The 22,923-nt window shown below is 37.0% G+C and overlaps 1 protein-coding gene across 1 annotated transcript in view; it reads left to right on the top strand.

Moving 5' to 3' along the window:
* The window catches only part of Gnat3 (G protein subunit alpha transducin 3), a 49,956-nt gene that overhangs the window by 5,639 nt on the left and 21,394 nt on the right, over nucleotides 1-22,923 (top strand). The window contains exons 2-3 of the mRNA XM_052172402.1: nucleotides 13,033-13,075; nucleotides 17,507-17,648. Of these exons, the coding sequence (XP_052028362.1) occupies nucleotides 13,033-13,075; nucleotides 17,507-17,648 (185 nt within the window). The remainder of the gene's footprint in view (nucleotides 1-13,032; nucleotides 13,076-17,506; nucleotides 17,649-22,923) is intronic.

Here is a 22,923-nt window from a genome sequence, read left to right as displayed (position 1 = left end):
AAGTTTGACTCCATATCAATGTAGTTAACAATAATAAGGTCCCCTGAATATATATGGTTACACAGCCATGTTTTGTTTTGTTTTAGTTCAGTTTACAGTAACCAGGTCTAAATTCCATACAGGGAATAGGTTCTAAAAGCTGAGCATAGAGTAGGAGATTACCCCTATAACAGGTTTTTTGTTTGTTTGTTTGTTTGTTATTTCTGAGTCAGATTTGATTTTTTTTGTTATATAGCACTGTACTTTTGAAATCATTTATATAAGAAACATGAGAAATTAACATAATTATTTATCTTTACTTATTGCTGCAGAGAAGGGTGGTGATAGATCTTATAGTCTGAATAACCATGGACAGTATGTGTCATAAAAAACACAACAACTTTTATTTAAAACATTGAACTAAAGTTCAGAGCCCATCTCCATATTTAATTTCCCTCCCAATCCTAATGTAGCAATGCATTAATGAAGACTTGGACTTAAAAAAGTGAATTCAAGTACTTGATTTCATCAAAATATGACAAAAATATTGACCCTGATTATTAGCTCCAAACACAAATAACACAGAACACATGTTGAATTGCTATCATGGGATTTTTATATTCCAACAGAATAATTTTCTTAGTAAGAATTATTCGTTCTATAACCCATCTAAAAATAGTTTATATCTTGAAAGCCCTCATACTTTCCCACATATTCTGAAGTATTTCTTGAATTAAAATATAAATAGTTTTTTTAACCAAAATTTATCATTTTCTCTGCGGTTTTCCAAAAATTTAAGAATATCTCATTATCATTATCTTCTATTCTAAATGATAGTCACTTTTTTATCCAACATAATTCCTAAAAATTCTCCTTTTTCTCTTGTTCTACAATAATCCTCCCTACTAGTTTTGACAATAGTAACATCATTTTAGCCTTTACTGATTCTTTGATTCCTCTGTAAACTCCTAATTAACTTCAATACCAGGTACTATGGAATAAAACAATACATTTTCAGATTCTTGGCTAAAAAATACAGTTTTGTGTTGAGTGGAGCCAATAATCAATCTTCTGCTATAATGTTCCAGAAGTCGCATTCCTAGCAGCATTGGTAAGGTCAATCTCCTCTACCTCATCTCAGCCAGATGACCATTAGCTTATAGTGAGGCAGTGGTTAGCCAGATGAACATTATCTTATAATTAGGCAATGGCCCATGGGCATCTCCAAATAAAACCAAACATTCATCCATTCTGTTATGCCTAGTTTGGAGAAAGTGGAATTTCATTTTTATTTCCTGTCTTCATTGTATGACAACATTTTACTGAAGAGTAATTTCCACCACATTGCAATAAACTTGATGCATTCCATCTCTTCATAATTTTTTCTATAAATTGTGGTAAATTTTGCCATCTTCAAAGTCCTCTGAGTCCTTCCTCCTGGGGACTCCAGCCTACTCTCTTCTTCAGCCTAAAACCCTTTTGTTTATCTTATAGCCCCTGGATTCACTTGATATGGCTGTTTTTAAGAGTTTTAAATGTTTATAATTTACAAATTCATCTATGCCCTCTAACGTCTCTTTCTACTTGCTTGCAATCCGAACATCTGCACATGAGCAGAGAGACACATGCATTCATAAAAGCAGAAGAGCGATAGAAGCAGAGCCTGAAATATTCCTATGAGTTATTTTCAGTGACAAGAACAGAAGCTACTCTTCACATGAAGAAGCACAGCTAAAGAAAAGCCCTATGTTTTTCAGATGAGTTTATCCCTAGTTTGAAATCAACAGGAAAATATAGATCAGTTTAAATAAATGGATTAATATTGCTATTTAGTAATGTCTATCTATCTATCTATCTATCTATCTATCTATCTATCTATCTACCTATCTATCTCTCTATCTCTCTGTCTCTCCATCTCTCCATCTCTCCATCTCTCCATCTCTCCATCTCTCCATCTATCTATCTATCTATCTATCTATCTATCTATCTATCTATCTATCTATCGTCTATCTATCTATGCCCCAACTACTATATGGGACAAATGGGACAATGATATTATGAAAAAAATAAGATTGGAATGTCCAATAGAAACATTTTCACTATTATGAAACTACTTGATTTGATATGATAAGGCAAATAAAGTTGGGATAAAGCATTGAAAGACAAAAACTACAAAAATTTGGTGTTTTATTTCCTGTTATAGTAAGTCAGAGGCGAGCGTAGTAGATGGATGACAGTGTGTGAAATGTGGGGCACATGGGAGTCTGGGGAAGAAGAATGAGGAGTAATTATTTAAGATATGTAACTCTGCAATTTCTGCTGTGGGCCAGTCCCAGTGGTGGCCAGGTCCCATAGAGGAGATAAGGAATAGGACAGGGAGGGTTAAGTCAGGCATGGAGGTCAGGGAGAATCTTGCACCCTGACTAGTCAGTCAGAGTGCACCCTGGCAAGTCAGAGTGCTTCTTTATCTATGCAGAACTCAATAGGCAGGAATAGATTTATGCTTTTTCAAAACAGAGATCATTTTTGTCTCTTGACATGTGGTTTAACTCCTTCTTGGTCATAAGTTTAATTCATTGTTGATAAACAGTAGCATAACAGAGTTATCTTTTATAATCTTTTTACCTCATCAACCCCCACAATCCAGTTTTTCAGAATCTAGAGGCATGTGTAGCTCTGTGGCTTCACAGGCACTAGATAGAAAGAAACTCTCCAGGGCTGCCTGGGCACAATGCCATGTCCGAGAAGTGTGTTATCGACGGTTAATGGTCAGAGTGTGAGTTCTTAATGGACCTAAGAAAAACCTTCAGGACAAAGCTGCTGCAGTTATTCAATTTCTACCATAATACGACGTTTATATAATTGTAAAATTCATTATATGTCTAATCTCAGTATTCTTATGTTCTTTGGTTATAAGACACCACATTAGTCCTGCATAAGCTAACTTTTCTAAGAAGGGGAGGTCTTAATACTTCATTCTTTTATCATTTATCCTCATCATTCTTTCGTCCATTAGTATAAGCCTCTTCGTAAGGAGGAGATAACCAGCCAACCTAACTTGGTTACTATATCTTTTTCTCAAGGGACATACTATATGTGGCCCCCAATCTTATATCACATTATATTGCCTCAGTGTATAGTAAGAAGAGGCTTTTACTCTCATCTGCAGGCAACTCCACTAGCCCACCGAATCTTGTTTACCCTTTTAAATTTTCTTCGTGCTGGTTATCTTTCTCCTAATGGGCAGACATTCTGATAGTATCTTGGAGCCAGAGCCTCATGAGGAAATCTCTGGCTTCTTTGGGTCACAACCTTTAGGGTTTAAAGGAAGACCTTCAAGTAGGGCCAGATAAGGAAATCTCCCTAAAAGTGGGAGGGCTTAGTATGTTCAGGGCTTTCCTAGGGAAACAGAAGCAGTACTCCTGGAAGAAGGCAGAAATGATTTACAAGAAAACTTCCATCAACCCAATATCCCCACGTAGTGCAAATATTAAAAGCTCCCATTTCCTCCAGATTCTCTAGTTGTGTTGAGTATAGGCCTTTGTAGTTGGATCTGTTTTTTTTTTTTTAATTTTCTCAGTTTCTGTTGTTATATCCCCCTTTTCATTTCTAAGTTTGTTAATCTGGATACTGTCTCTGTGCCCTTTGGTCAGTCTGGCTAAGGGTTTATCTATCTTGTTGATTTTTTCAAAGAACCAGCTCCTGGTTTTGTTGATTCTTTGTATGGTTCTCTTTGTTTCTACTTGATTGATTTCAGCCCTGAGTTTGATGATTTCCTGTCTTCTTCTCCTCCTGGGTGAAGTAGCTTCTTTTTGTTCCAGGGATTTCAGTTGTGCCGTTAAGCTTCTAGTGTATGCTCTCTCCATTTTCTTTTTGGAGGCACTCAGGGCTATGAATTTTCCTCTTAGCACTGCTTTCATTGTGTCCCATAGAGAACCCAGATGGAGGAATGGATACAGAAAATGTAGTATATTTACACACTACTCAGCAATTAAAAACAATGAATTCATGAAATTCTTAGGCAAATGGTTGGAATTGGAAAATATCATCCTAAGTGAGGTAACCCAATCACAAAAGAATACACATGGAATGCAATCACTGATAAGTGGATATTAATTAGCCCAGAAGCTCTGAATTCTCAAGACACAAATAGCATATCAAATGATACCCAAGAAGAGGGAAGGAGAGGGCCCTGGTTCTGAAAAGATTTGATCCAGCATTGTAGGGGAGTAGTACCAGGACAGAGAAATGGAAGGGGGTGATTGGGAAATGGGCGGAGGGAAGAGGGTTTATGAGACTGATGGGGAGGGGGGAACCAGGAAAGGGGAAAGCATTCGGAATGTAAACAAAGAATATAGAAAATTAAAAAAAAAAAAACAGTTAAAAAAGTAAAAAAGAAAAAAAAGCTCCCCAAACATGCAACACATGGGGATCAAGATTGTTGTGTTTACAAAAAGATAAAAAGAAGAGAGATATGTTCTATGGAGGTGTGGTGGTGAGGAATTGGGGAAGGGGGTGCCTTAGGGGGCCCATGCCAAGGTATCCCTTCCCCCTGGGGGGCCATCCACACAGGACAGTATAGTATAGTATAGAACAGGGTTTACTAAAGGCATGTAGAAGGGAGTTAAGAGGATAGTAGAGAGAGACAGAGAGTAGAGTAGAGGAGTAGAGGCTGGACATGAGCATGAGGAGAGGGGGCAAGGGAATGCAGGACAGAGCAGGGAAGGGAAGAGCAAGGGAACAAGGGAAGAGCAAAAGTGCAAGGCTGGGGCAAGCAGCAACTTTTATAGTGGGACATGCCTACCTGACTATTGCCAGGTAACTGTGTAGTGGAGCGGAGCTTAGACTGCATGCTATGAAAGGTCGAGTGGAAGACTGCATGAAAGCTATCAGGCCCCTCTCCCCTTTAAGGACCGCCCTCATGCAGATCCTTCCCCCATTCCTCCCTCCTCTCTCCTCTGAGAAGGGGGAGCCCCCCTCTGTATATTATCCCCCCCAAACACACACAATCTATGAGGGCGGTGTGAGCACAAACAGCGAGCGAGTGAGCAAGCAAGCGAGAGAGCGAGCAGGGGCCGGCCAGGGGAGGGAAAGGGGGGAAGATATGGGTGGGTGGTGGGTTGGAGAAGAGCAAGGGGAGGGGTATGGGGAAATGAGTGGGTGGTTGCAGAGCCTTGTAGGTTGTATGGTGAATGGGATCTGATGACAGTAGGCAGATTAACGTTACTTGGGGTGATCCAAGGTTTATAAAGTTTGAGGGACTAAGGGTAGGAACATCAGGTATGGGCAAAAGTCACTGGTCAGGGAATTAGGGTACCTGGAATCCCCATTAGCATGGGGAAGCATCTCAAAAATCTCAGGTGCTGGCTGAACAAGTTTTGTCAGTAGAAAAGGAATTTATTCTATAATCTAATAGAGGCTTCATGACATTCCTCAAGTAGAGGTGTGTATTGAGGCTTAGATTCCACAGACAAGGTCAGAGAAGGAGAAACCTTGCTAAGGAAGGGAGTCTCCCACATTGCAACAAGCCCAGAGGCTATCTGGTTGTGATGTGCTTTGACCTTAATTAGCAATTTCCCACTATACTTTAATACAAATTATGTTTATAAAAGCATAGCTTCCATTTCAACTTAAAATAGTTTAAATTGCAGGGCTTTGGGGGGTCCTGCTTCTGGTTTAATAATAAAGAGACAGATGTGTGCATACTATATGCTGTTAGCCTTCTTTTTGGCTTGGGCAGTCTCAGCTAGCCCTGCTAACTTAAGCTAACTTCCCTGCCACTGTGTTCCCACCTCATGGTGCCCTCTGCTTCATTCCTGTCCAGGCTTCTGTGTCCTGCCTGTCTTTCTGCCCAGTAGTTCTGCCCCAGCTCCAGCCACCAACTCTTTTATTTATCAAAAGCCACACTCTTTGGGGAGGGGGAGGGGCTGAAGCTATTAGCATAGTGGGAGAGTTTCCACATTTACAACAGGACTAGCTTTAGTATAGTGTTTTGGTCAGATTGAAGACAATGTGACCTTCTGTGACGTCTCCTACTGCTGCAGCTAGGTTTTTGTCATGATAATCTCAGAGAATCCTCTTTAAGGGAGGCAAGGAAGTGATAAATATTTACTTACCCAGCCACACCTGGTGCTGTCAGCACAGCAATTAACAAATGAGAATACAAGACAGATTTATGTAGCCATTAGATACATACCTATATGTATCTACCTATACAATTTGTGTAGGTATAGATCATCCTAACATCTCCCCCATAGTCCAAGAAAGGGCTTAGTGTCTAACATCAGTAAACTACATACAATAAGAACAATTTTGAGAACCATCAGAACTATGTTTACAATGTTTAGTCCATTTGTATTTGGGAACTTTAGAGATAAAGTACTCCACTATCTGTCTCAACTTGTTGAGTCCAGTTTGCTGTTGGTTTGTGTCAAATGAACACAATAAGAAGTCTCTTTAAGTTTATACTTATAATACAATGAAAGAAAATTTAAGATGTTGAGCTTGTGGATATGATATTACTGAAACTCAGTTGATTAATTCTGAAGTCTTAGTTATAACAGTAGCAGATTGAGGAAAAGGAATCTAAAGTGTTTTTCATTATTCTTAATACCTTACATCACTTTATTACTATTTAAGCTTTCATGTTCTCCAAACTTCATAACTTTCACAGGCCAACTTTAAAACACTAACCTTGATCTTAAAACATTGTCTAGATCCTCACAACTTAAACTCCTGTGTTCTCAGACCTTACATAAAATGATAACAAGGAAGACTGTATCTAGACCTAGTAGCTCTAGGAAAGTGAGTTTAGAACTGAGAACACATCTGGAGACTTGGTTTCTGTTGTTAAGCTGATAATTCTTTCACTGAAAAGAGAGTCTGGGTCCCTGTGTGGTCAGAGGGGGTGGATCAGTCTTTGGCTACCAGGCCTATAAGATCTGACAGACTTTCTGTGAAGCAGAAACTTAACGGTGACTGTCCTATCTTGTCTAGATCAAGTGAGTCACCCCTGTGTCCTGCTTGCCCACAGTTTGGACCCTGTGCTGTCAGTAGTCACTCAATGGCCAGTTTTGAAGCAAGCTTGAGGTGGAGGTTCTTCTTTGGAGGAAAATAGAGATGCTGCCAGGATCTGGCATGTCTCTCCATCAAGAAAAGCTTTATTATTATTATTATTATTATTATTATTATTATTGAACATTTTGAATGCCATATTCTGCAGGTCTCTGAAGCATTTGAGGACCACCTGTCTATCTAAAGTATATCTAAATAGACGAACATTTTTTTTTTGCTTCTAGTTGTCTGTCCTAGGCTTAACCTAGAAATCATACACAAGAAGCTAAATGATGCTTGTTCCTGCCATTAATTATGTCAGTTCTTAGCAGGATTATAAGCAAAATTGCGAATGAATGTGTTAAAGGATTTGATCATTTATAAGGTGACTGCCTACCAACTTGCATTTCTTAATTATTCTTAACAGTTTATAACAGTAGTCTTCATAAGACTAGGTCTTAGATTTAGCCTTTAACATCATAATTTGGAATTGAAGCTCATCCAGTATCACAATAAAACTTTTAATCATGGATACAGTTGAAAGAAAGATTAGAAACTTTATTTACTCTGAGAATATGGCTTGAAGCCGTTTAAAATTTGCACTATTAATGCATACCTAGAAACAAAGTAATATGCTACAGAATTAGCAGGAGAAATGAGTTTATTTGAGCATATATATAGAATGTGTGTGAGTACATTCATCTGTACGGTTCCTATTTCTCTCATTCAGAGATCAATACAGTCACAAGGCTGGTGCATTCTAATTTCCTATTATACAATTATATAATTTCATTAGCCCAGAAAACTACCATGTATATAAATATATGTCAAATTATTTAATCTCATCGTACCCTTTTTATTCAAAGGAGTAATCAGACTGTGTTTTAAGTAGAATTCATTTATAGTTATTAATATTGTACAGATTTAATATTCTTTTTCATATATCTATGTAACCAAAGTTTCATTTATTGTATTTTATTATTTACTAATTGTGCATATTAAAATGCAAATGAAGTACAATTTTAAATTGTTATTTGAAACATTATCTTTTTCAAAGAAACAGATGTGTCTTGCAAAAATTCCTTTGGTACTCTTTAGCCCAGAAAGTAATGTTAGTTATGCCCTCCCTTTAGAAGGAAGGAACTATTTTAGGATGTCCTGAGCACAGGCAAACATGCTGTCATGTGTATATTTAGCCCTGTAACATGATCTAATCCTACAAGTATGGAGTGATGATCGTGAACTAAGACCCACTATCTGTGTGAGAATGGAAACAAACAGTTCATTTCTGAGGAACTTTGAGATGGAATTTGAAATAAAAGGAGATTTTTAGATGAGTTGTCTTTTTATTTAGAAATTATGCCAATACAGCAGTTAGCTGTTTGGGACCTTCACCCAGAATGAGACTTAATACAAAAGAGAAAGAAAATCTTTTAAAGTTTTTTCCATATTTTAAATGCTACTTTAAAAAATAATTACAAACAAAAATATGAATTATTAATATGATGTTTTATAAAAAGTTATCTTCTATTTATAGTAATTAATTATTTTATATCACTGAAGCACATTATTAATTATTTAATAAGCTACAAAGAATTGTTAAATACTTAAACCCTTCTAGTCTCAAAAATAATGTGGGAAATTCCAGCATTAGTGTATTAGTGTGATTGCCATCTGATGTTGACCTTTGCCCTTAATATTCACGCATTGCACATCACTGGTTCCAAGCAACTAAAGATGAAAATTGCCTGCAACTTTGACCTGTATTTAATACATTGATACATTTAATATATTTTTACTCTCATTATCTTATCAATAATAGAACATAACAATGGTTTGCATCATACTTATATTACAGTTGGTATTATAAATAATGTAGCAGTTTAAAGGATGGTAATGAATGCTCATAGGTTATAACAGATATAATATTCTATTATATAAGAGACCTGAGCATAGGACGAATTTTGTGCCTTCAGATGACTCCTGGAATCAACCTAGTTTGTTATTCTGAGTGTCCACTTACTCTTTGTTGTAACCTAAAAGTCACTCTTTTGTCCCCCTAATGTGTGACACAGTTTTGAGGATTCTATAACATAGAGGAATAAAATGATATGTGCCTCTGATTTTGTTTTTACCTGACCAATAGTGCTTCTTACATGTTATCACATTCCTTTATGATCCATGACTTGTATAATCATATAACTCTCAAATGTTATTTTGTGTGTGTTGTGATACAGATGATACCCTTGGCCTCACACATACTAGACATATATTCTACCTACAAGTTGTATCCTGATGCAAAATTTTTATAATTTTTTCTTCTAAAGAATCATATTTCATTCAATTGACAATATTCCATGAATAAGTTTTACTTTGTTACAGGAATCATAGATAATATATAATTGTTTTAAAGTTTTTTTTTAATTTTTTTTATTCGATATATTTTTTATTTACATTTCAAATGATTTCCCCTTTCCTAGCCCCCCCACTCCCAAAAAGTCCCGTAAGCTCCCTTCTCTCCCCCTGTCCTCCCGCCCACCCCTTCCCACTTCCCCGTTCTGGTTTTGCTGAATACTGCTTCATTGAGTCTTTCCAGAACAAGGGGCGACTCTTCCTTTCTTCTTGTACCTCATTTGATGTGTAGATTATGTTTTGGGTAATCCAGGTTTCTAGGTTAATACCCACTTATTAGTGAGTACATACCATGATTCATCTTTTGAGTCTGGGTTACCTCACTTAGTATGATGTTCTCCAGCTCCATCCATTTGCCTAAGAATTTCATGAATTCATTGTTTCTAATGGCTGAATAGTACTCCATTGTGTAGATATACCACATTTTTTTGCATCCACTCTTCTGTTGAGGGATACCTGGGTTCTTTCCAGCATCTGGCAATTATAAATAGGGCTGCTATGAACATAGTAGAGCATGTATCCTTATTACATGGTGGGGAATCCTCTGGGTATATGCCCAGGAGTGGTATAGCAGGATCTTCTGGAAGTGAGGTGCCCAGTTTTCGGAGGAACTGCCAGACTAATTTCCAGAGTGGTTGTACCAATTTGCAACCCCACCAGCAGTGGAGGAGTGTTCCTCTTTCTCCACACCCTCTCCAACACCTACTATCTCCAGAATTTTTAATCTTAGCCATTCTGACTGGTGTAAGGTGAAATCTCAGGACACAATGAAAGCAGTGCTAAGAGGAAAACTCATAGCCCTGAGTGCCTCCAAAAAGAAAATGGAGAGAGCATACATTACCAGCTTAATGACACACCTGAAAGCCCTGGAACAAAAAGAAGCTATTTCACCCAGGAGGAGTAGAAGGCAGGAAATCATCAAACTCAGGGCTGAAATCAATCAAGTAGAAACAAAGAGAACCATACAAAGAATCAACAAAACCAGGAGCTGGTTCTTTGAGAAAATCAACAAGATAGATAAACCCTTAGCCAGACTGACCAAAGGGCACAGAGAAAGTATCCAAATTAACAAACTTAGAAATGAAAAGGGAGATATAACAACAGAACCTGAGGAAATCCAAAAAAATCATCAGATCCTACTACAAGAGCCTGTACTCAACAGAACTGGAAAACCTGGAGGAAATGGACAATTTCCTTGTTTTAAAGTTTTAATTGACAGTCAAGAAGAAACATTTTTTCCCCGTTTCAAAAGTTCTCCAGATTTTTCCCATCAATCTCCCCTTCATTGAGCAAAATGTAAAACTTTTGGTCAGTAAACTCAAATACATGTATTTGATTTGGTGGAGAGAGATTGTGTGGAGCTGGGTCTTCTAACCCTTACTTTCCAATATCTATTTCCGTTGCTAGTGGCTAAGTATCCAAGGCTGGATAACTGTTTGGTAGGAGAATGAATGCCTAGAACCCACAGGACCTAGTTTTAATATCAGCATTGCAAAAAATAGAGGTTAAAAAAAAAGTCTATAAAAGGAATACTGGCAAACTACTGCAGATGATGTTTGCATTCATTGATTGCCTTTGTTTGTAACTTTCATGACCCATGGCAGAAAGCACACTGGTATATAATAATGCAGATGAATCTTGTGCAGTTTATCCAGTGGGAAGAAGCATATATAACCACCTGTCAATGAAGCATTATTTACTAGAGCCTTACCACTACTTATTTTTCTGTATCACACATGATATGCAGCTGTTTAGACAACTTCAGAAATCAGATACATTAAGGTTTGCCAGAGACAAATAAAAATGTTCTGCCATAAGTGTTAAATTTAGATGCTTCTCTATCTGTTCACCCAGGCTCAGGAAAATACCAAGACCATACTGAAATACTTCAGTGGAAAAAATACAGTCTCATAAAACAGACAAACTAAAGTAATGTCATGCAGTGTATTTTGATAATATTATTTTTCTCCCCCAACTCCTTCCAAATCCTACCAAGTCCCATCCAGTTTCAGGATCTCTCTCTCTCTCTCTCTCTCTCTCTCTCTCTCTCTCTCTCTCTCTCTCCAAAAATCAAACAAATAAAACCAAAAAAACCCAAAAATAATTGAAGGGAGAAAGAGAGAGCGAGAAAAAGAAAGAAAGAAAGAAAGAAAGAAAGAAAGAAAGAAAGAAAGAAAGAAAGAAAGAAAGAAAGAAAGAAAGAAAGAAAGAAAGAAAGAAAGAAAGAAAGAAAGAAAGAAAGATTTCGTGTTGACCAGTTGCTCCTGGGCATGGAACCTGCAGTAGTTCCAGGTTCTGATTTTCCATTTCTTTTCAAATAGCTTCTTGGTAGGGGTAGGTTAGTTTTGAATTATATGTTTAATGATTCATTTCTTATGTGAAATATGTCTCATACTGATGGATGAGGATGAGATTGTAAGCACGGAGAAGGAGGGAAGCACTAGAGAAAGAGTGGAGGTCAAGTAGGTGGAAGTAGGTTTAAAACTCATCCGTGAGTTCTCAGGGGCCTGTAATTCATATTCATAGGCATAATTTCAATAAAATGTTTAGATTTACTTATTATTCAAATTACATTTTGCTTATATCAAAATCCTGTTAAGTCAAGATAACTGCCTGCCGTACACAAATGCAGAAACAAAGAGGTCATGACATTTTAGCTTTCATTTCTCAAAAAAAAATTGTCCTTAGCATCAAGAAAGATTCAAGAAATATCTTCAGACGGTCCTGACTGACAAACTAAGTAGTTTGTCATTAAGTATTCCCAAGAGCTATTACTATTAAAGATCATGTGCATTTTGGGTTTTTCTATATGATGCTAGCTTTCTTTGTGATGATAAGTTAATGCCAAAATCTGCTATAGTGTACATCATAAACTACAACACATGCTGCAGATAAGGGTGAGTATAACACATGTGGTCCCACTGCTGGTTCCTCACTTTTACCTCAGTCTACCCTGATCTTATGGCATGAGATGTTCCAAGTCACCTCATATGCATTAGGACTCATGAGATGTTCTATGTCACCTCATATGCATTAGGACTCATGAGATGTTCTATGTCACCTCATATGCATTAGGACTCATGAGATGTTCTATGTCACCTCATATGCATTAGGACTCATGAGATGTTCCATGTTACCTCATTAGGACTCCTTGCAGTTATGTAAAGTGGTTAAGATGCTTCATTTTTCTGAATAAAGGAGATCATAGTTATATAGAAGGCTATGATAGGCTTCTGAAGACAAGAACATGTTTTAATTGGGATAGATTTCTGTTTGAACAGTTCTCGAAATAAAACAATTAATGGTTCTCTTCTTTTGTCATTTACTCAAAGATGTGAAGACACAGGAGGCCAAGAATAATTTAGAGTCTGAAATTGTGGATTATTTATGTTCTTGGGTTGCAAACTGAGGAGACATAAACATCTCAAATCATGTTTAATTTAAAATGTAATTTTCTCTCAGTACATATTCTTTTCCTTATTAGTTATATAAGAAGAGGTGTCAAAATTTTTCACATGATAAAATAGGTTTTAATATGCTAACAAATTCTTTGTATAAATTAATAACATTTGCTTCCTTTTGTTTCAGGGGCAGGTGAATCTGGAAAAAGTACTATTGTTAAACAAATGAAGTAGGTACAGAACCATTTTGAATGTTTGCTATTTGCTATTTCTCTATGCACTGAACAATTCTGTCTTAATTATTTATTTTAGTTTTTATTACAATAAAATTACATCATTTTCCCTTTTATTTTTTTCCCTACAAACCTTCCCACATCCCCCTTCTTGGTCTTTTCCATATTGATTACCTCGTTTTTCAGTAAATTTTGTTACATATTTATGACTAAGTATGATCTACTAATGAAGTCTCCCCAACATGACTGATTAATAGTCATGAACTGAAATAGGACTAACCGACATCCTAACATGGACAGGGGAGTCCAAGATGCTTTAATCCTACATGGAATTATAGGGACACAGGAAAGCTGACAGCTGCACAAAGAGTCTTCCATAGGGAAGAGGCCCAATATCAAACGGTAAGCTCTGAATGCACACATACAAGTAACATTATACACACTGAAAAATACATCCTAAAAGGAATGCTTTGTGAGCCACTTTTCTGAATTCAGGTAATCTTCAGTATTTGTACCCACAAATCCCAATTTGTAGTGGCAAAGTTTTCCTGGCTTTTTGAGTGTGCACATATTCCTTCTATTATTCAATAAAAACTGCCATTTCTATTTTTCTTTTAAATTTTGCTTTTCAGAAGTATTAATCCCAGAAGCTATGTTTTAATCTTATCAAATCCTTAAATGATCTATCTTTTTAACACTGTGGCTATAAGCCATAAACATTTCAAATATTTCAATCAAGGATCTATTTGGAATTTGGCAGAAATTGGATGTTTTTCCCCTATAGTATAGGAAATGTTTGTTCACTAATATCACTCCAAAAGATTCTGATATGCTCTTACATTAATTTTTTCTGTTCATTCTTAACAATGGGATAGCTGCCTAATTTTCTGAATGAAGAAGCATTAAACAAAACTTCCATGATTAAAACCTGCATTGAAAAAGAAATAACACGAGGTTAGACAGTCAGCAATGAAGCCCTTTGTTTAATCCAGGCCATGTTTTTCTTTGATATTATGTATCATGATATATTATGATATTATAATGTCATGTAATTTGCTTATCAATTTACTTACGAATGAGTTTTGAAATCTCATCTATAGGTGCGAGAAAATATTTAACCTTTTCATCTGTCTCTTAAACTTGGCTTTATGGCTTTTACCCCATCTTAATAGCAAAGTTATCTTCTATTCCTTCAGATAATTATTCTTTTCGACTATCCTCTTATTTAGGACATAATCACACTTTGTTATCTAATTACTATGTCTCTATGTTTTATAATCTTAAGTATAGTTTTTTTAAAATGAATAGTTTAAAATGAACTTCCCAACAAAGACACCAGGCAAACAGTTCAGTAAAACTTATGGCCACTTAAACCTGTCCCTAACTGTAGTTGCAGGAGATGTGGTACCATCTTCTGGTAACTTAAAGAACCAGGGACACACACAGGTTTCTTATATACATTCAGGCAAAAGGTGCGACAGAAAAAAAATAAAACTAAATCATATATACACATACATATATAACTGGGAAATCATAAGTATTCTTTGCCTAAACTTATTTCTGAGAAACTTCAATGAGATTTTGAGATGTGTATACATAGAAGTAATTTAAGTATACAATGTATGAAACAAAACATGAGTATTTGCTGGTAATCAAATGTAAAGAAATAAATTTTTTTTAAATTTTATTCGATATATTTTTTATTTACATTTCAAATGATTTCCCCTTTTCTGGTCCCCCACTCCCCGAAAGTCACATAAGCCCCCTTCCCTCCCCCTGTTCTCCCATCCACCCCTTCCCACTTCCCCGTTCTGGTTTTGCCCTATACTGCTGCACTGAGTCTTTCCAGAACCAGGGGCCATTCCTCCGTTCTTCTTGTACCTCATTTGATGTGTGGATTAGGTTTTGGGTATTCCAGTTTTCCAGGCTAATATCCACTTATTAGTGAGTGCATACCATGATTGATCTTTTGAGTCTGGGTTACCTCACTTAGTATGATGCTCTCCAGCTCCATCCATTTGCCTAAGAATTTCATGAATTCATTGTTTCTAATGGCTGAATAGTACTCCATTGTGCATATATACCACATTTTTTTGCATCCATTCTTCTGTTGAGGGATACCTGGGTTCTTTCCAGCTTCTGGCAATTATAAATAGGGCTGCTATGAACATAGTAGAGCATGTATCCTTATTACATGGTGGGGAATCCTCTGGGTATATGCCCAGGAGTGGTATAGCAGGATCTTCTGGAAGTGTCATGCCCAATTTTCTGAGGAACCGCCAGACTGATTTCCAGAGTGGTTATACCAATTTGCAACCCCACCAGCAGTGGAGGAGTGTTCCTCTTTCTCCACGTCCTCGCCAACACCTGCTGTCTCGAGTTTTTAATCTTAGCCATTCTGACTGGTGTAAGGTGAAATCTCAGGGTTGTTTTGATTTGCATTTCCCTAATGACTAATGAAGTTGAGCATTTTTTAAGTTGTTTCTCCGCCATCCGAAGTTCTTCAGGTGAGAATTCTTTGTTTAAATCTGCACCCCATTTTTAATAGGGTTATTAGGTTTTCTGGGGTCTAACTTCTTGAGATCTTTGTATATATTGGATATTAGCTGTAAAGGAATAAATTGAATTTGTATGTGTGTGTGTGTGTATGTATGTATGTGTTTGTGTGTGTATGTGTGTGTGTGAGTGCATGTGTGTGTATGTGTGTGAGTGCATGTGTGTATGTGTGTATGTGTGTATGTGTGTGTATGTGTATATGTGTGTGTATGTGTATATGTCTGTATGTGTATATGTATGTGTATGTGTGTATGGGTGTGTATTATGTGTGTATGTGTGTATGTGTGTGTATGTGTGTGTATGTGTGTGTATGTTTATGTGTGTCTGTGTGTGTCTGTGTGTGTATGTGTGTGTATGTTTATGTGTGTCTGTGTGTATATGTGTGTATATGTGTGTGTAGGTGTGTGTATGTGTGTATGAGTGTATGTGTGTGTATATGTGTGTATGTGTGTGTATGTGTGTATGTATGTGTGTGTATGTGTGTGTATGTGTGTGTATGAGTGTATATGTGTGTGTATGTGTGTATGAGTGTATGTGTGTATATGTGTGTGTGTATGTGTGTGTGTATGTGTGTGTATGTTTGTGTATGTGTGTGTATGTGTGTGTATGTGTGTGTATGTGTGTGTATGTTTGTGTATGTGTGTGTGTATGTGTGTGTGTATGTGTGTGTATGTTTGTGTATGTGTGTGTATGTGTATGTGTATATATGTGTATATGTGTATGTGTGTGTATGTGTGTATGTGTGTGTATGTGTATGTGTGTATGTGTGTGTATATGTGTGTATGTATGTGTGTGTATGTGTGTATGTGTGTGTGTTTGTGTATGTGTGTGTGTGTGTGTGTGTGTGTGTGCATGTGTGTGTGTGTGCTCACTTCTCTCCTCTCAGTGCCTGGCTCTTCCATTTGATGGTTTAGGTAATTCAGAGGCACTGAAGAGGTGTTAGCACTCTGTCCCCTAAGCTAGAGCTTCCATACAGGTGCAACTTGAATCTTGAGAAAAGTGACACTCAAGAAAACAGAAACAAACCAAAAACAAATAAACAAACCAAATAAACCCAAAGCCTTTAAAAAACATAAAACAAACAAAAGAACAACAGAAAGAAACAAGACTTTATCCCACAGTGAAGATGCAACGACACCCAGTGAGCACGGGTGCAGACTTTTAGCTTTAACGGGAAAACCTATTGTAAGGTATTGTTCTTAAACCCTCAGTCAGGCCTTGACTTCTGAGTGAATGAGTGGAAGGAAGGGCGGAGCCAAGCCAACCCCACGGTCTGGGTAATTGAGTTCTCTAGACCCGGGAGCACGTACACTGCGGAGGAACGGCAAGGGATTGAACAGAGAGCAATTACCTGAGCAAAAATAAGTGAAAGAATGCCTTTGTTAATGCTGTAAATAGAAAGCAGGCACTCCTACTCCCAATTGTTCCAAGTATGTCTTAAGTGATGGGAAAAGCCAGGGCGTTCCATGAAGTGACTTCACATCCTGCAGAAATCATGGTGTAAACACCACACCAGGATTCAGGTCGGGATGCTCCTCTCTGACCTGGAAATCAGCGAATTTCCTTTTTGAAATGGAGTCTAGGTTGTAAAAGAAATCTTTGTGACTTATATACTTAAAAAAAATAGTTTATCTAGAACAAGTTTTAAGTTCTTCTTATATTTAACATGCATTCCTCCCACATTTTATGAGAAAGACAATGAAGGAGAAACATCTTCAAGTGTTAACTTGACCAGAGTCAGCATACACTCATCATTTAAAACCCTTTCTTTTTAAAGTATATATACAATACATTTATTCAAGCTATTTACTATTGATGGTCACTTGTGCTACAACAGTTCTCTTCATGGAAGCTTTTCCTGTTTAATTGTAGGATCATCCACAAGAATGGTTACAGTAAACAAGAATGCATGGAGTTTAAAGCAGTCATTTACAGTAATACGTTGCAGTCTATCCTAGCTATTGTGAAAGCTATGGCTACGCTTGGGATTGAGTATGTCAATCCTAGAAGCCGAGTAAGTATGCCCATGTGACAACTTCATGGCTGAGGTGGGATGTAGGCCAAGATAATCATAGGATTATGTTTGTTGGCCCACTATGTGTCTAGGGATCACAATATAATAATTTTGCAAATACTATCTTCAACTCAAATTTTATGATTTTTCTCTGAGTGAAACATCTCTTTTCACTGTGCACTATAATTTTTATTTAAAAGGAACTGCTTTCTAGAAATTAAACCTAGTATTAAATATAAGAATCATAACTATATTGTGGTTTATAATATAGTATCTATCTAACTGATTTTTTCTGTATTTAATCAATACTTATTTCATACATTATAATGCAATAAAAATCTACGTACTTTTAAAACAGATAATATGTAAAAAACTATTTTAACATAAAAACTATGCATATATTATTGTCTAAAAGTCAATAGGTAACACCACTCATAAGAAAATCATTAAAAAGCCTTCTCCATTTCTACATGTCCCCTCCCAGAGTAGCTGGTTCTCTCCAGAGGGCATCATCAACTGAACAGTTTCCCATAGGATCAGTGTACAGGAACTGCCAGCAGAGGAAGAACCACGTGCAAGACTAGCATAAGACACCAGTGCTTTCCTTCCCTCCTTCCCCTTCCAGGTTTGAACATTTAAATGAGGCTAGGAAATTATTGGGATGAAAAAGAAAACATCCATTTCTATGCTATTTTTAAATTTTTAAAAGACTTTTCTCATATATCTTTAATCCTGACCACAGCTTCCCTTTTCTCCCCTTTCCCAAGTCTTGCTTCCCTCTACCTCTCCCACCCCCCATGTCCACTTCCCTCCACCTACCCTGTTCCCCAGATCTACCCCCCTCCAACTCACCTTTCCAGAGATCCATCTTTCCACCTCCCCTCAGAGAAGAGTATGCCTCCCAGGGACAGCACCCAGACAGCTATAGCATGCTACAACTAAGACCAGACACATACCATCATATAAAGGCTGGACATGGCAACCAGTAGGAGGGAAAGGGTCCCACAAGCAGGTGAAAGAGTCAGAGACAGGCCCTTATCCCACTGTTAGGAATCTCATAAGAAGAGCAAGCTATTCAGACATAACATTTCCTAGCAGAGAACCTAGGTCAGACCTCTACAGGCTCTAGTCAGTTGACTCTATGGGCATTGTTTTCCTGGTATGTCTTTGATATCTCTCATTCCTGATTCTTCTTCTTCTTCTTCTTCTTCTTCTTCTTCTTCTTCTTCTTCTTCTTCTTCTTCTTCTTCTTCTTCTTCTTCTTCTTCTTCTTCTTCTTCTTCTTCTTTCTTCTTCCTCGTCCTCCTTGTCCTCCTCCTTCTCCTCCCTCTCCTCCTTTTCCTCCTTCTCCTCCTCCTCCTCCTCTTCCTTCTCTTCCTCTTCCTTCTCCTCCTCTTTCTCCTCTTCAGGATTCCTGGAGCTCCACCTAATTTTTGGCTGTGAAACTGTATCTTCTCTCCTTAGTTACTGGATGACATCTCTCTGGCCTTTTTGTGGCTGGGTTGTTCCAATTCCTCTAATAGAAGCCTTCCCTGGAAATAGAATCCCATGGTGTATAAATATAAACTTTCCTATAAAGATGCTTTGTAAAACATTATGTCTTGACATGGCTAATATAGACTTCTCAAAACCTTACCTCTTTTTTGATGATCGGGGTTTTTTGGGATGACTCTGTCAATTCTCCCTGAACAATTCTTTTGGATCTTCAGGACTTACACGACTAACTTTGCAATTTCTTGTTCAAATTAAAGATATGGACAGTCCTCAATGTGACTAAGATGCTAATCAACTGGGGCAGTCTAAATGCAAGCTACTTCTTGGGACAGGTCTGTAAATGCCCCCTCAGCCAGACCCGAAATAGCAAAGTGAGGAAAGGTTACACAGAGGTGAGGGGTCAGAGAACTGGTTCATGGTCCCAGTCCACCTCACGCGGAGTTCTAGGCAAGTCAGTCCATCTCTTCCTTCTCTTCCCCCATCAGTAAGAGAAAGAGATCTCTCTAATCTGTGCTTGGTGAGTGCTGGAGTCAGTCCCTGTCATTATTACTTACCACCACATGCTATCATGAACATCTAGTATCTAAAGTAGAATTTGCTGTAGGTATGAAATACATAGTGGATTTTTCAATAAAGTAAGGAAGTTTAAATATTCCATTGGTAATTTTATATTTGTTGTAAAACAAATGATTGTATTTGGCATATTGTAAGCTAAATACAATTTATTACATTCAACAAAAAAAAAAAAAAGAAGAAGCCTTCCCTGGATACTGAAGATAGCCAGTTCAGGCTCAGGGTCCCCTATTACTAGGAGTCTTTGCTAGGGTTATTCTCATGGACTCCATGGTGTTTCAATTACTCTAGTTTCCACTTCACCCCTGAAATGTTCTCCAGGTTCCTTTCAGGTAACCCAGACCCAAAAAGACAAACATGGGCTCAATTAAAAGTGGACATTCAAGTAACAGACAATCAAGAACTCCAAGGCTTCCCATTTTTGTTACTCTATGATTTGTTGAACCAACTTTATTTATGGATGCTCTGTTATCTTGGACTCTGGCTTTTCTTAAGCATATAAAATTTTATACTGGCCCTTAAGAAATGGACTCCTACTATAATCTTTATTTAAAGGTTAGAAAAAAATAGATCAAAAATGTATAGTTGGATAGCTGCAGTCAGCTGACTCCTGGCCAGAGCATACTGCTACCTGCCTTTCACTATAGTGTTTTGCCCTATGTGAAGACTGTTTTAAATGGCAACGTTTATTTCACTTTTCTCTTCTAGGTGGTAATAGTTACTAGAATATGTGTGCCTTCTCTATTCTTTGACAGCGATTTAAAGGTCTTGGAATTTGCATATAAGATATTACATGTAATTATTTTTTGTCAGGAAATCACTAAATTTTCTATTACTTCTTTAAAAAAAAAATGTGTGCTACACACAGCCCAGGTTTTATAAACTAGTGATGTTGGCCAGTCCTCTTTATTCTTCAACAAATTAACTTCTAAGCACTATTTTGTGTGGCTTTCAGATTTATGACTTGGATTTTTTGTTTATACAAGCATATATACTTTCACATAATCATTATTTGTACATCATCCCAAAGATTGCCATTTAAAGACAGTATGTATAGAAATCTTATGTAAGTTGCTTTAGCCACTGAATATCTAGGTTTAAATAAAGCTACTGTTGTAATTTCTTCATGCACAAAATCTTAATAATCTCTTCACACAATTACAAAAAGTACTAAGGGAGAAAAATTTAAATAACCCTTTAATATTTGGAATATTTTATAATATAAGGTCCAGGTAAGTATCAGCTACTTTTACTTTTCAATAATAGATACAAAGTAATTAAAATTTACATGCTAAAATGCACTCACCAAAGATCATTTAAAATATTTTATTGTTTATGTGTCAAACATGTGGGTTGCTTCTGGAAATACATTAATGTTAATCATCAGTAGTTGAAATGGAAAAACTATTTTCAGAAAGGAGAGGATGGTATTGATCTTTATAAACCATTTTGCACTTAAGCAGGTTAGCACAGCTACATGTGAGGATCTGTAAGTCCTTAATTATTGAAAGAGTGATTAAGACAGCTTAGTGTGTTTTAGAAGTGTCATGAACTTTCATTCTATAAGGTGTTTACACATACAAGCAATTGCAAACATGAATTTAAGGCTAAATGTGGTTTTCTGTCTACCAATGTAATTGCAACTCCTCTGGTCATATTGTTACAGTCTATTGTGATTTACATAAAGGAACTTAAAGCAATAGTGGATGACAAGAAATAATCAAGTGCTTAGAGTGAGGAAAAATGTAGCAGGAAGTAGTATGAATAGTTTTAATGTGACATTCCCTATTTGTTACAAAGGAATAGGAAGTAACAGAAGCCGAATGACCTCAGTTTGATGTATGAAATACTTATAAAGAAAGAACCAGCTCCAAAAAAATTACACTTTGATTTCCACCGGGATACTACAGCATGCCTGAACATACAAACATCATACACATCACATACACAAGTACAATAATGAGGATGGTAGTCATGATGATGATAATTGAAAAAAGAAAAAAAATGCCCAAAATGTTCTGCAATTGACTTCACGTAAGCAATATATGTGGATTACTTGCGTCCTACAGCAGATTAAGAATTCTCAACAGCTGTCAATATTCAAAAATGGGACATTCAGTAACAACAGAATTTGACATTTTTAATTATTTTTCAGACAGACATGCAAGATAGTCTTCTTTTCCTTGATCTGATATATCTCTTTCTCTCTTATTTGGAAATACTCACAGTTCAGAATGAATTCAACAAAACTCTAAGTCAGCCTGAGGCACAGAATAGTGATAAGTAATCATTGCACAACCTGCAAAGAAACACTTAAGTCATTGTCTACACAATGTAGTCTAGAGCAGGGGTTCTCAACCTTCCTAATACTTTCACCCTTCAATACAGTTCCTCATGCCATGGTAACCCCCCAACTATAAAGGCATTTTCATTGCTTTTTCTTAACTTTAATTTTGGTACTGTTATGAATCATAATGTAATTACCTGTTTTCTGATGGTCTTAGGCAACTCCTGTAAAAGTGTTTGAACCTTAAAGGGTAGTAACTATCAGAGTTGTATTTAAAATGAAATTTATAGAGTATTAAAAAGCCACTAGTTTTTCTAGAATTAGCGTATATCTATTACTTCGGTTTACTCTTTCAACAATATTTTAGCAACATGAATTTTGTTGCTCATCAGAGTGTACAAATGAACTAAACAACAAAAGTCTTTGACCTCATATACCTATATACTGAAAAATTAATAAAGTAAGAAGGGGAAAGGCACATAAATAAATGCTATGAGTAACATGAAACAGGGCAAAGGGTACTTGGGGAGTACTAGAAGAATGGAAAGGTGGAGAAAGTTTCCTTAAGAAAGTCAGAGGGTCCAGGGACACAAGAACATGACCCTTAGAATCAGCTGACTAGGACTTACGGAGACTTGCAGAAATCAGGGAGCCTATATGGGTCTGACCTAGGTTCTCTGCTATGCTGTGGCTGAGTAGCTAGGTGTTCGTGTGAGATTCTTAACAGTGGGAGCAGGGGCTGTCTCTGACCCTTTTGAGTATTTATGAGGAGCCTATTCCTACTACTGGTTGCTTTGTCCAGCTTTGATGTGATGGTATATGCCTACTCTTATTGTAGGTTGTTTGATAGTCCTGGGAGGTGTACTCTTTTTTGAGGGAAGGCAGAATCTGGGGACTGGATCTGGGTGAGAGGAGAGCGGG

The sequence above is a fragment of the Apodemus sylvaticus genome, chromosome 2 (genome assembly GCF_947179515.1).
Source record: "Apodemus sylvaticus chromosome 2, mApoSyl1.1, whole genome shotgun sequence".
NCBI classification, from domain to species: domain Eukaryota; kingdom Metazoa; phylum Chordata; class Mammalia; order Rodentia; family Muridae; genus Apodemus; species Apodemus sylvaticus.
The sequence above is the reverse complement of the archived record's forward strand: the minus strand, read 5'-3'. Positions and strand labels throughout refer to the sequence as shown.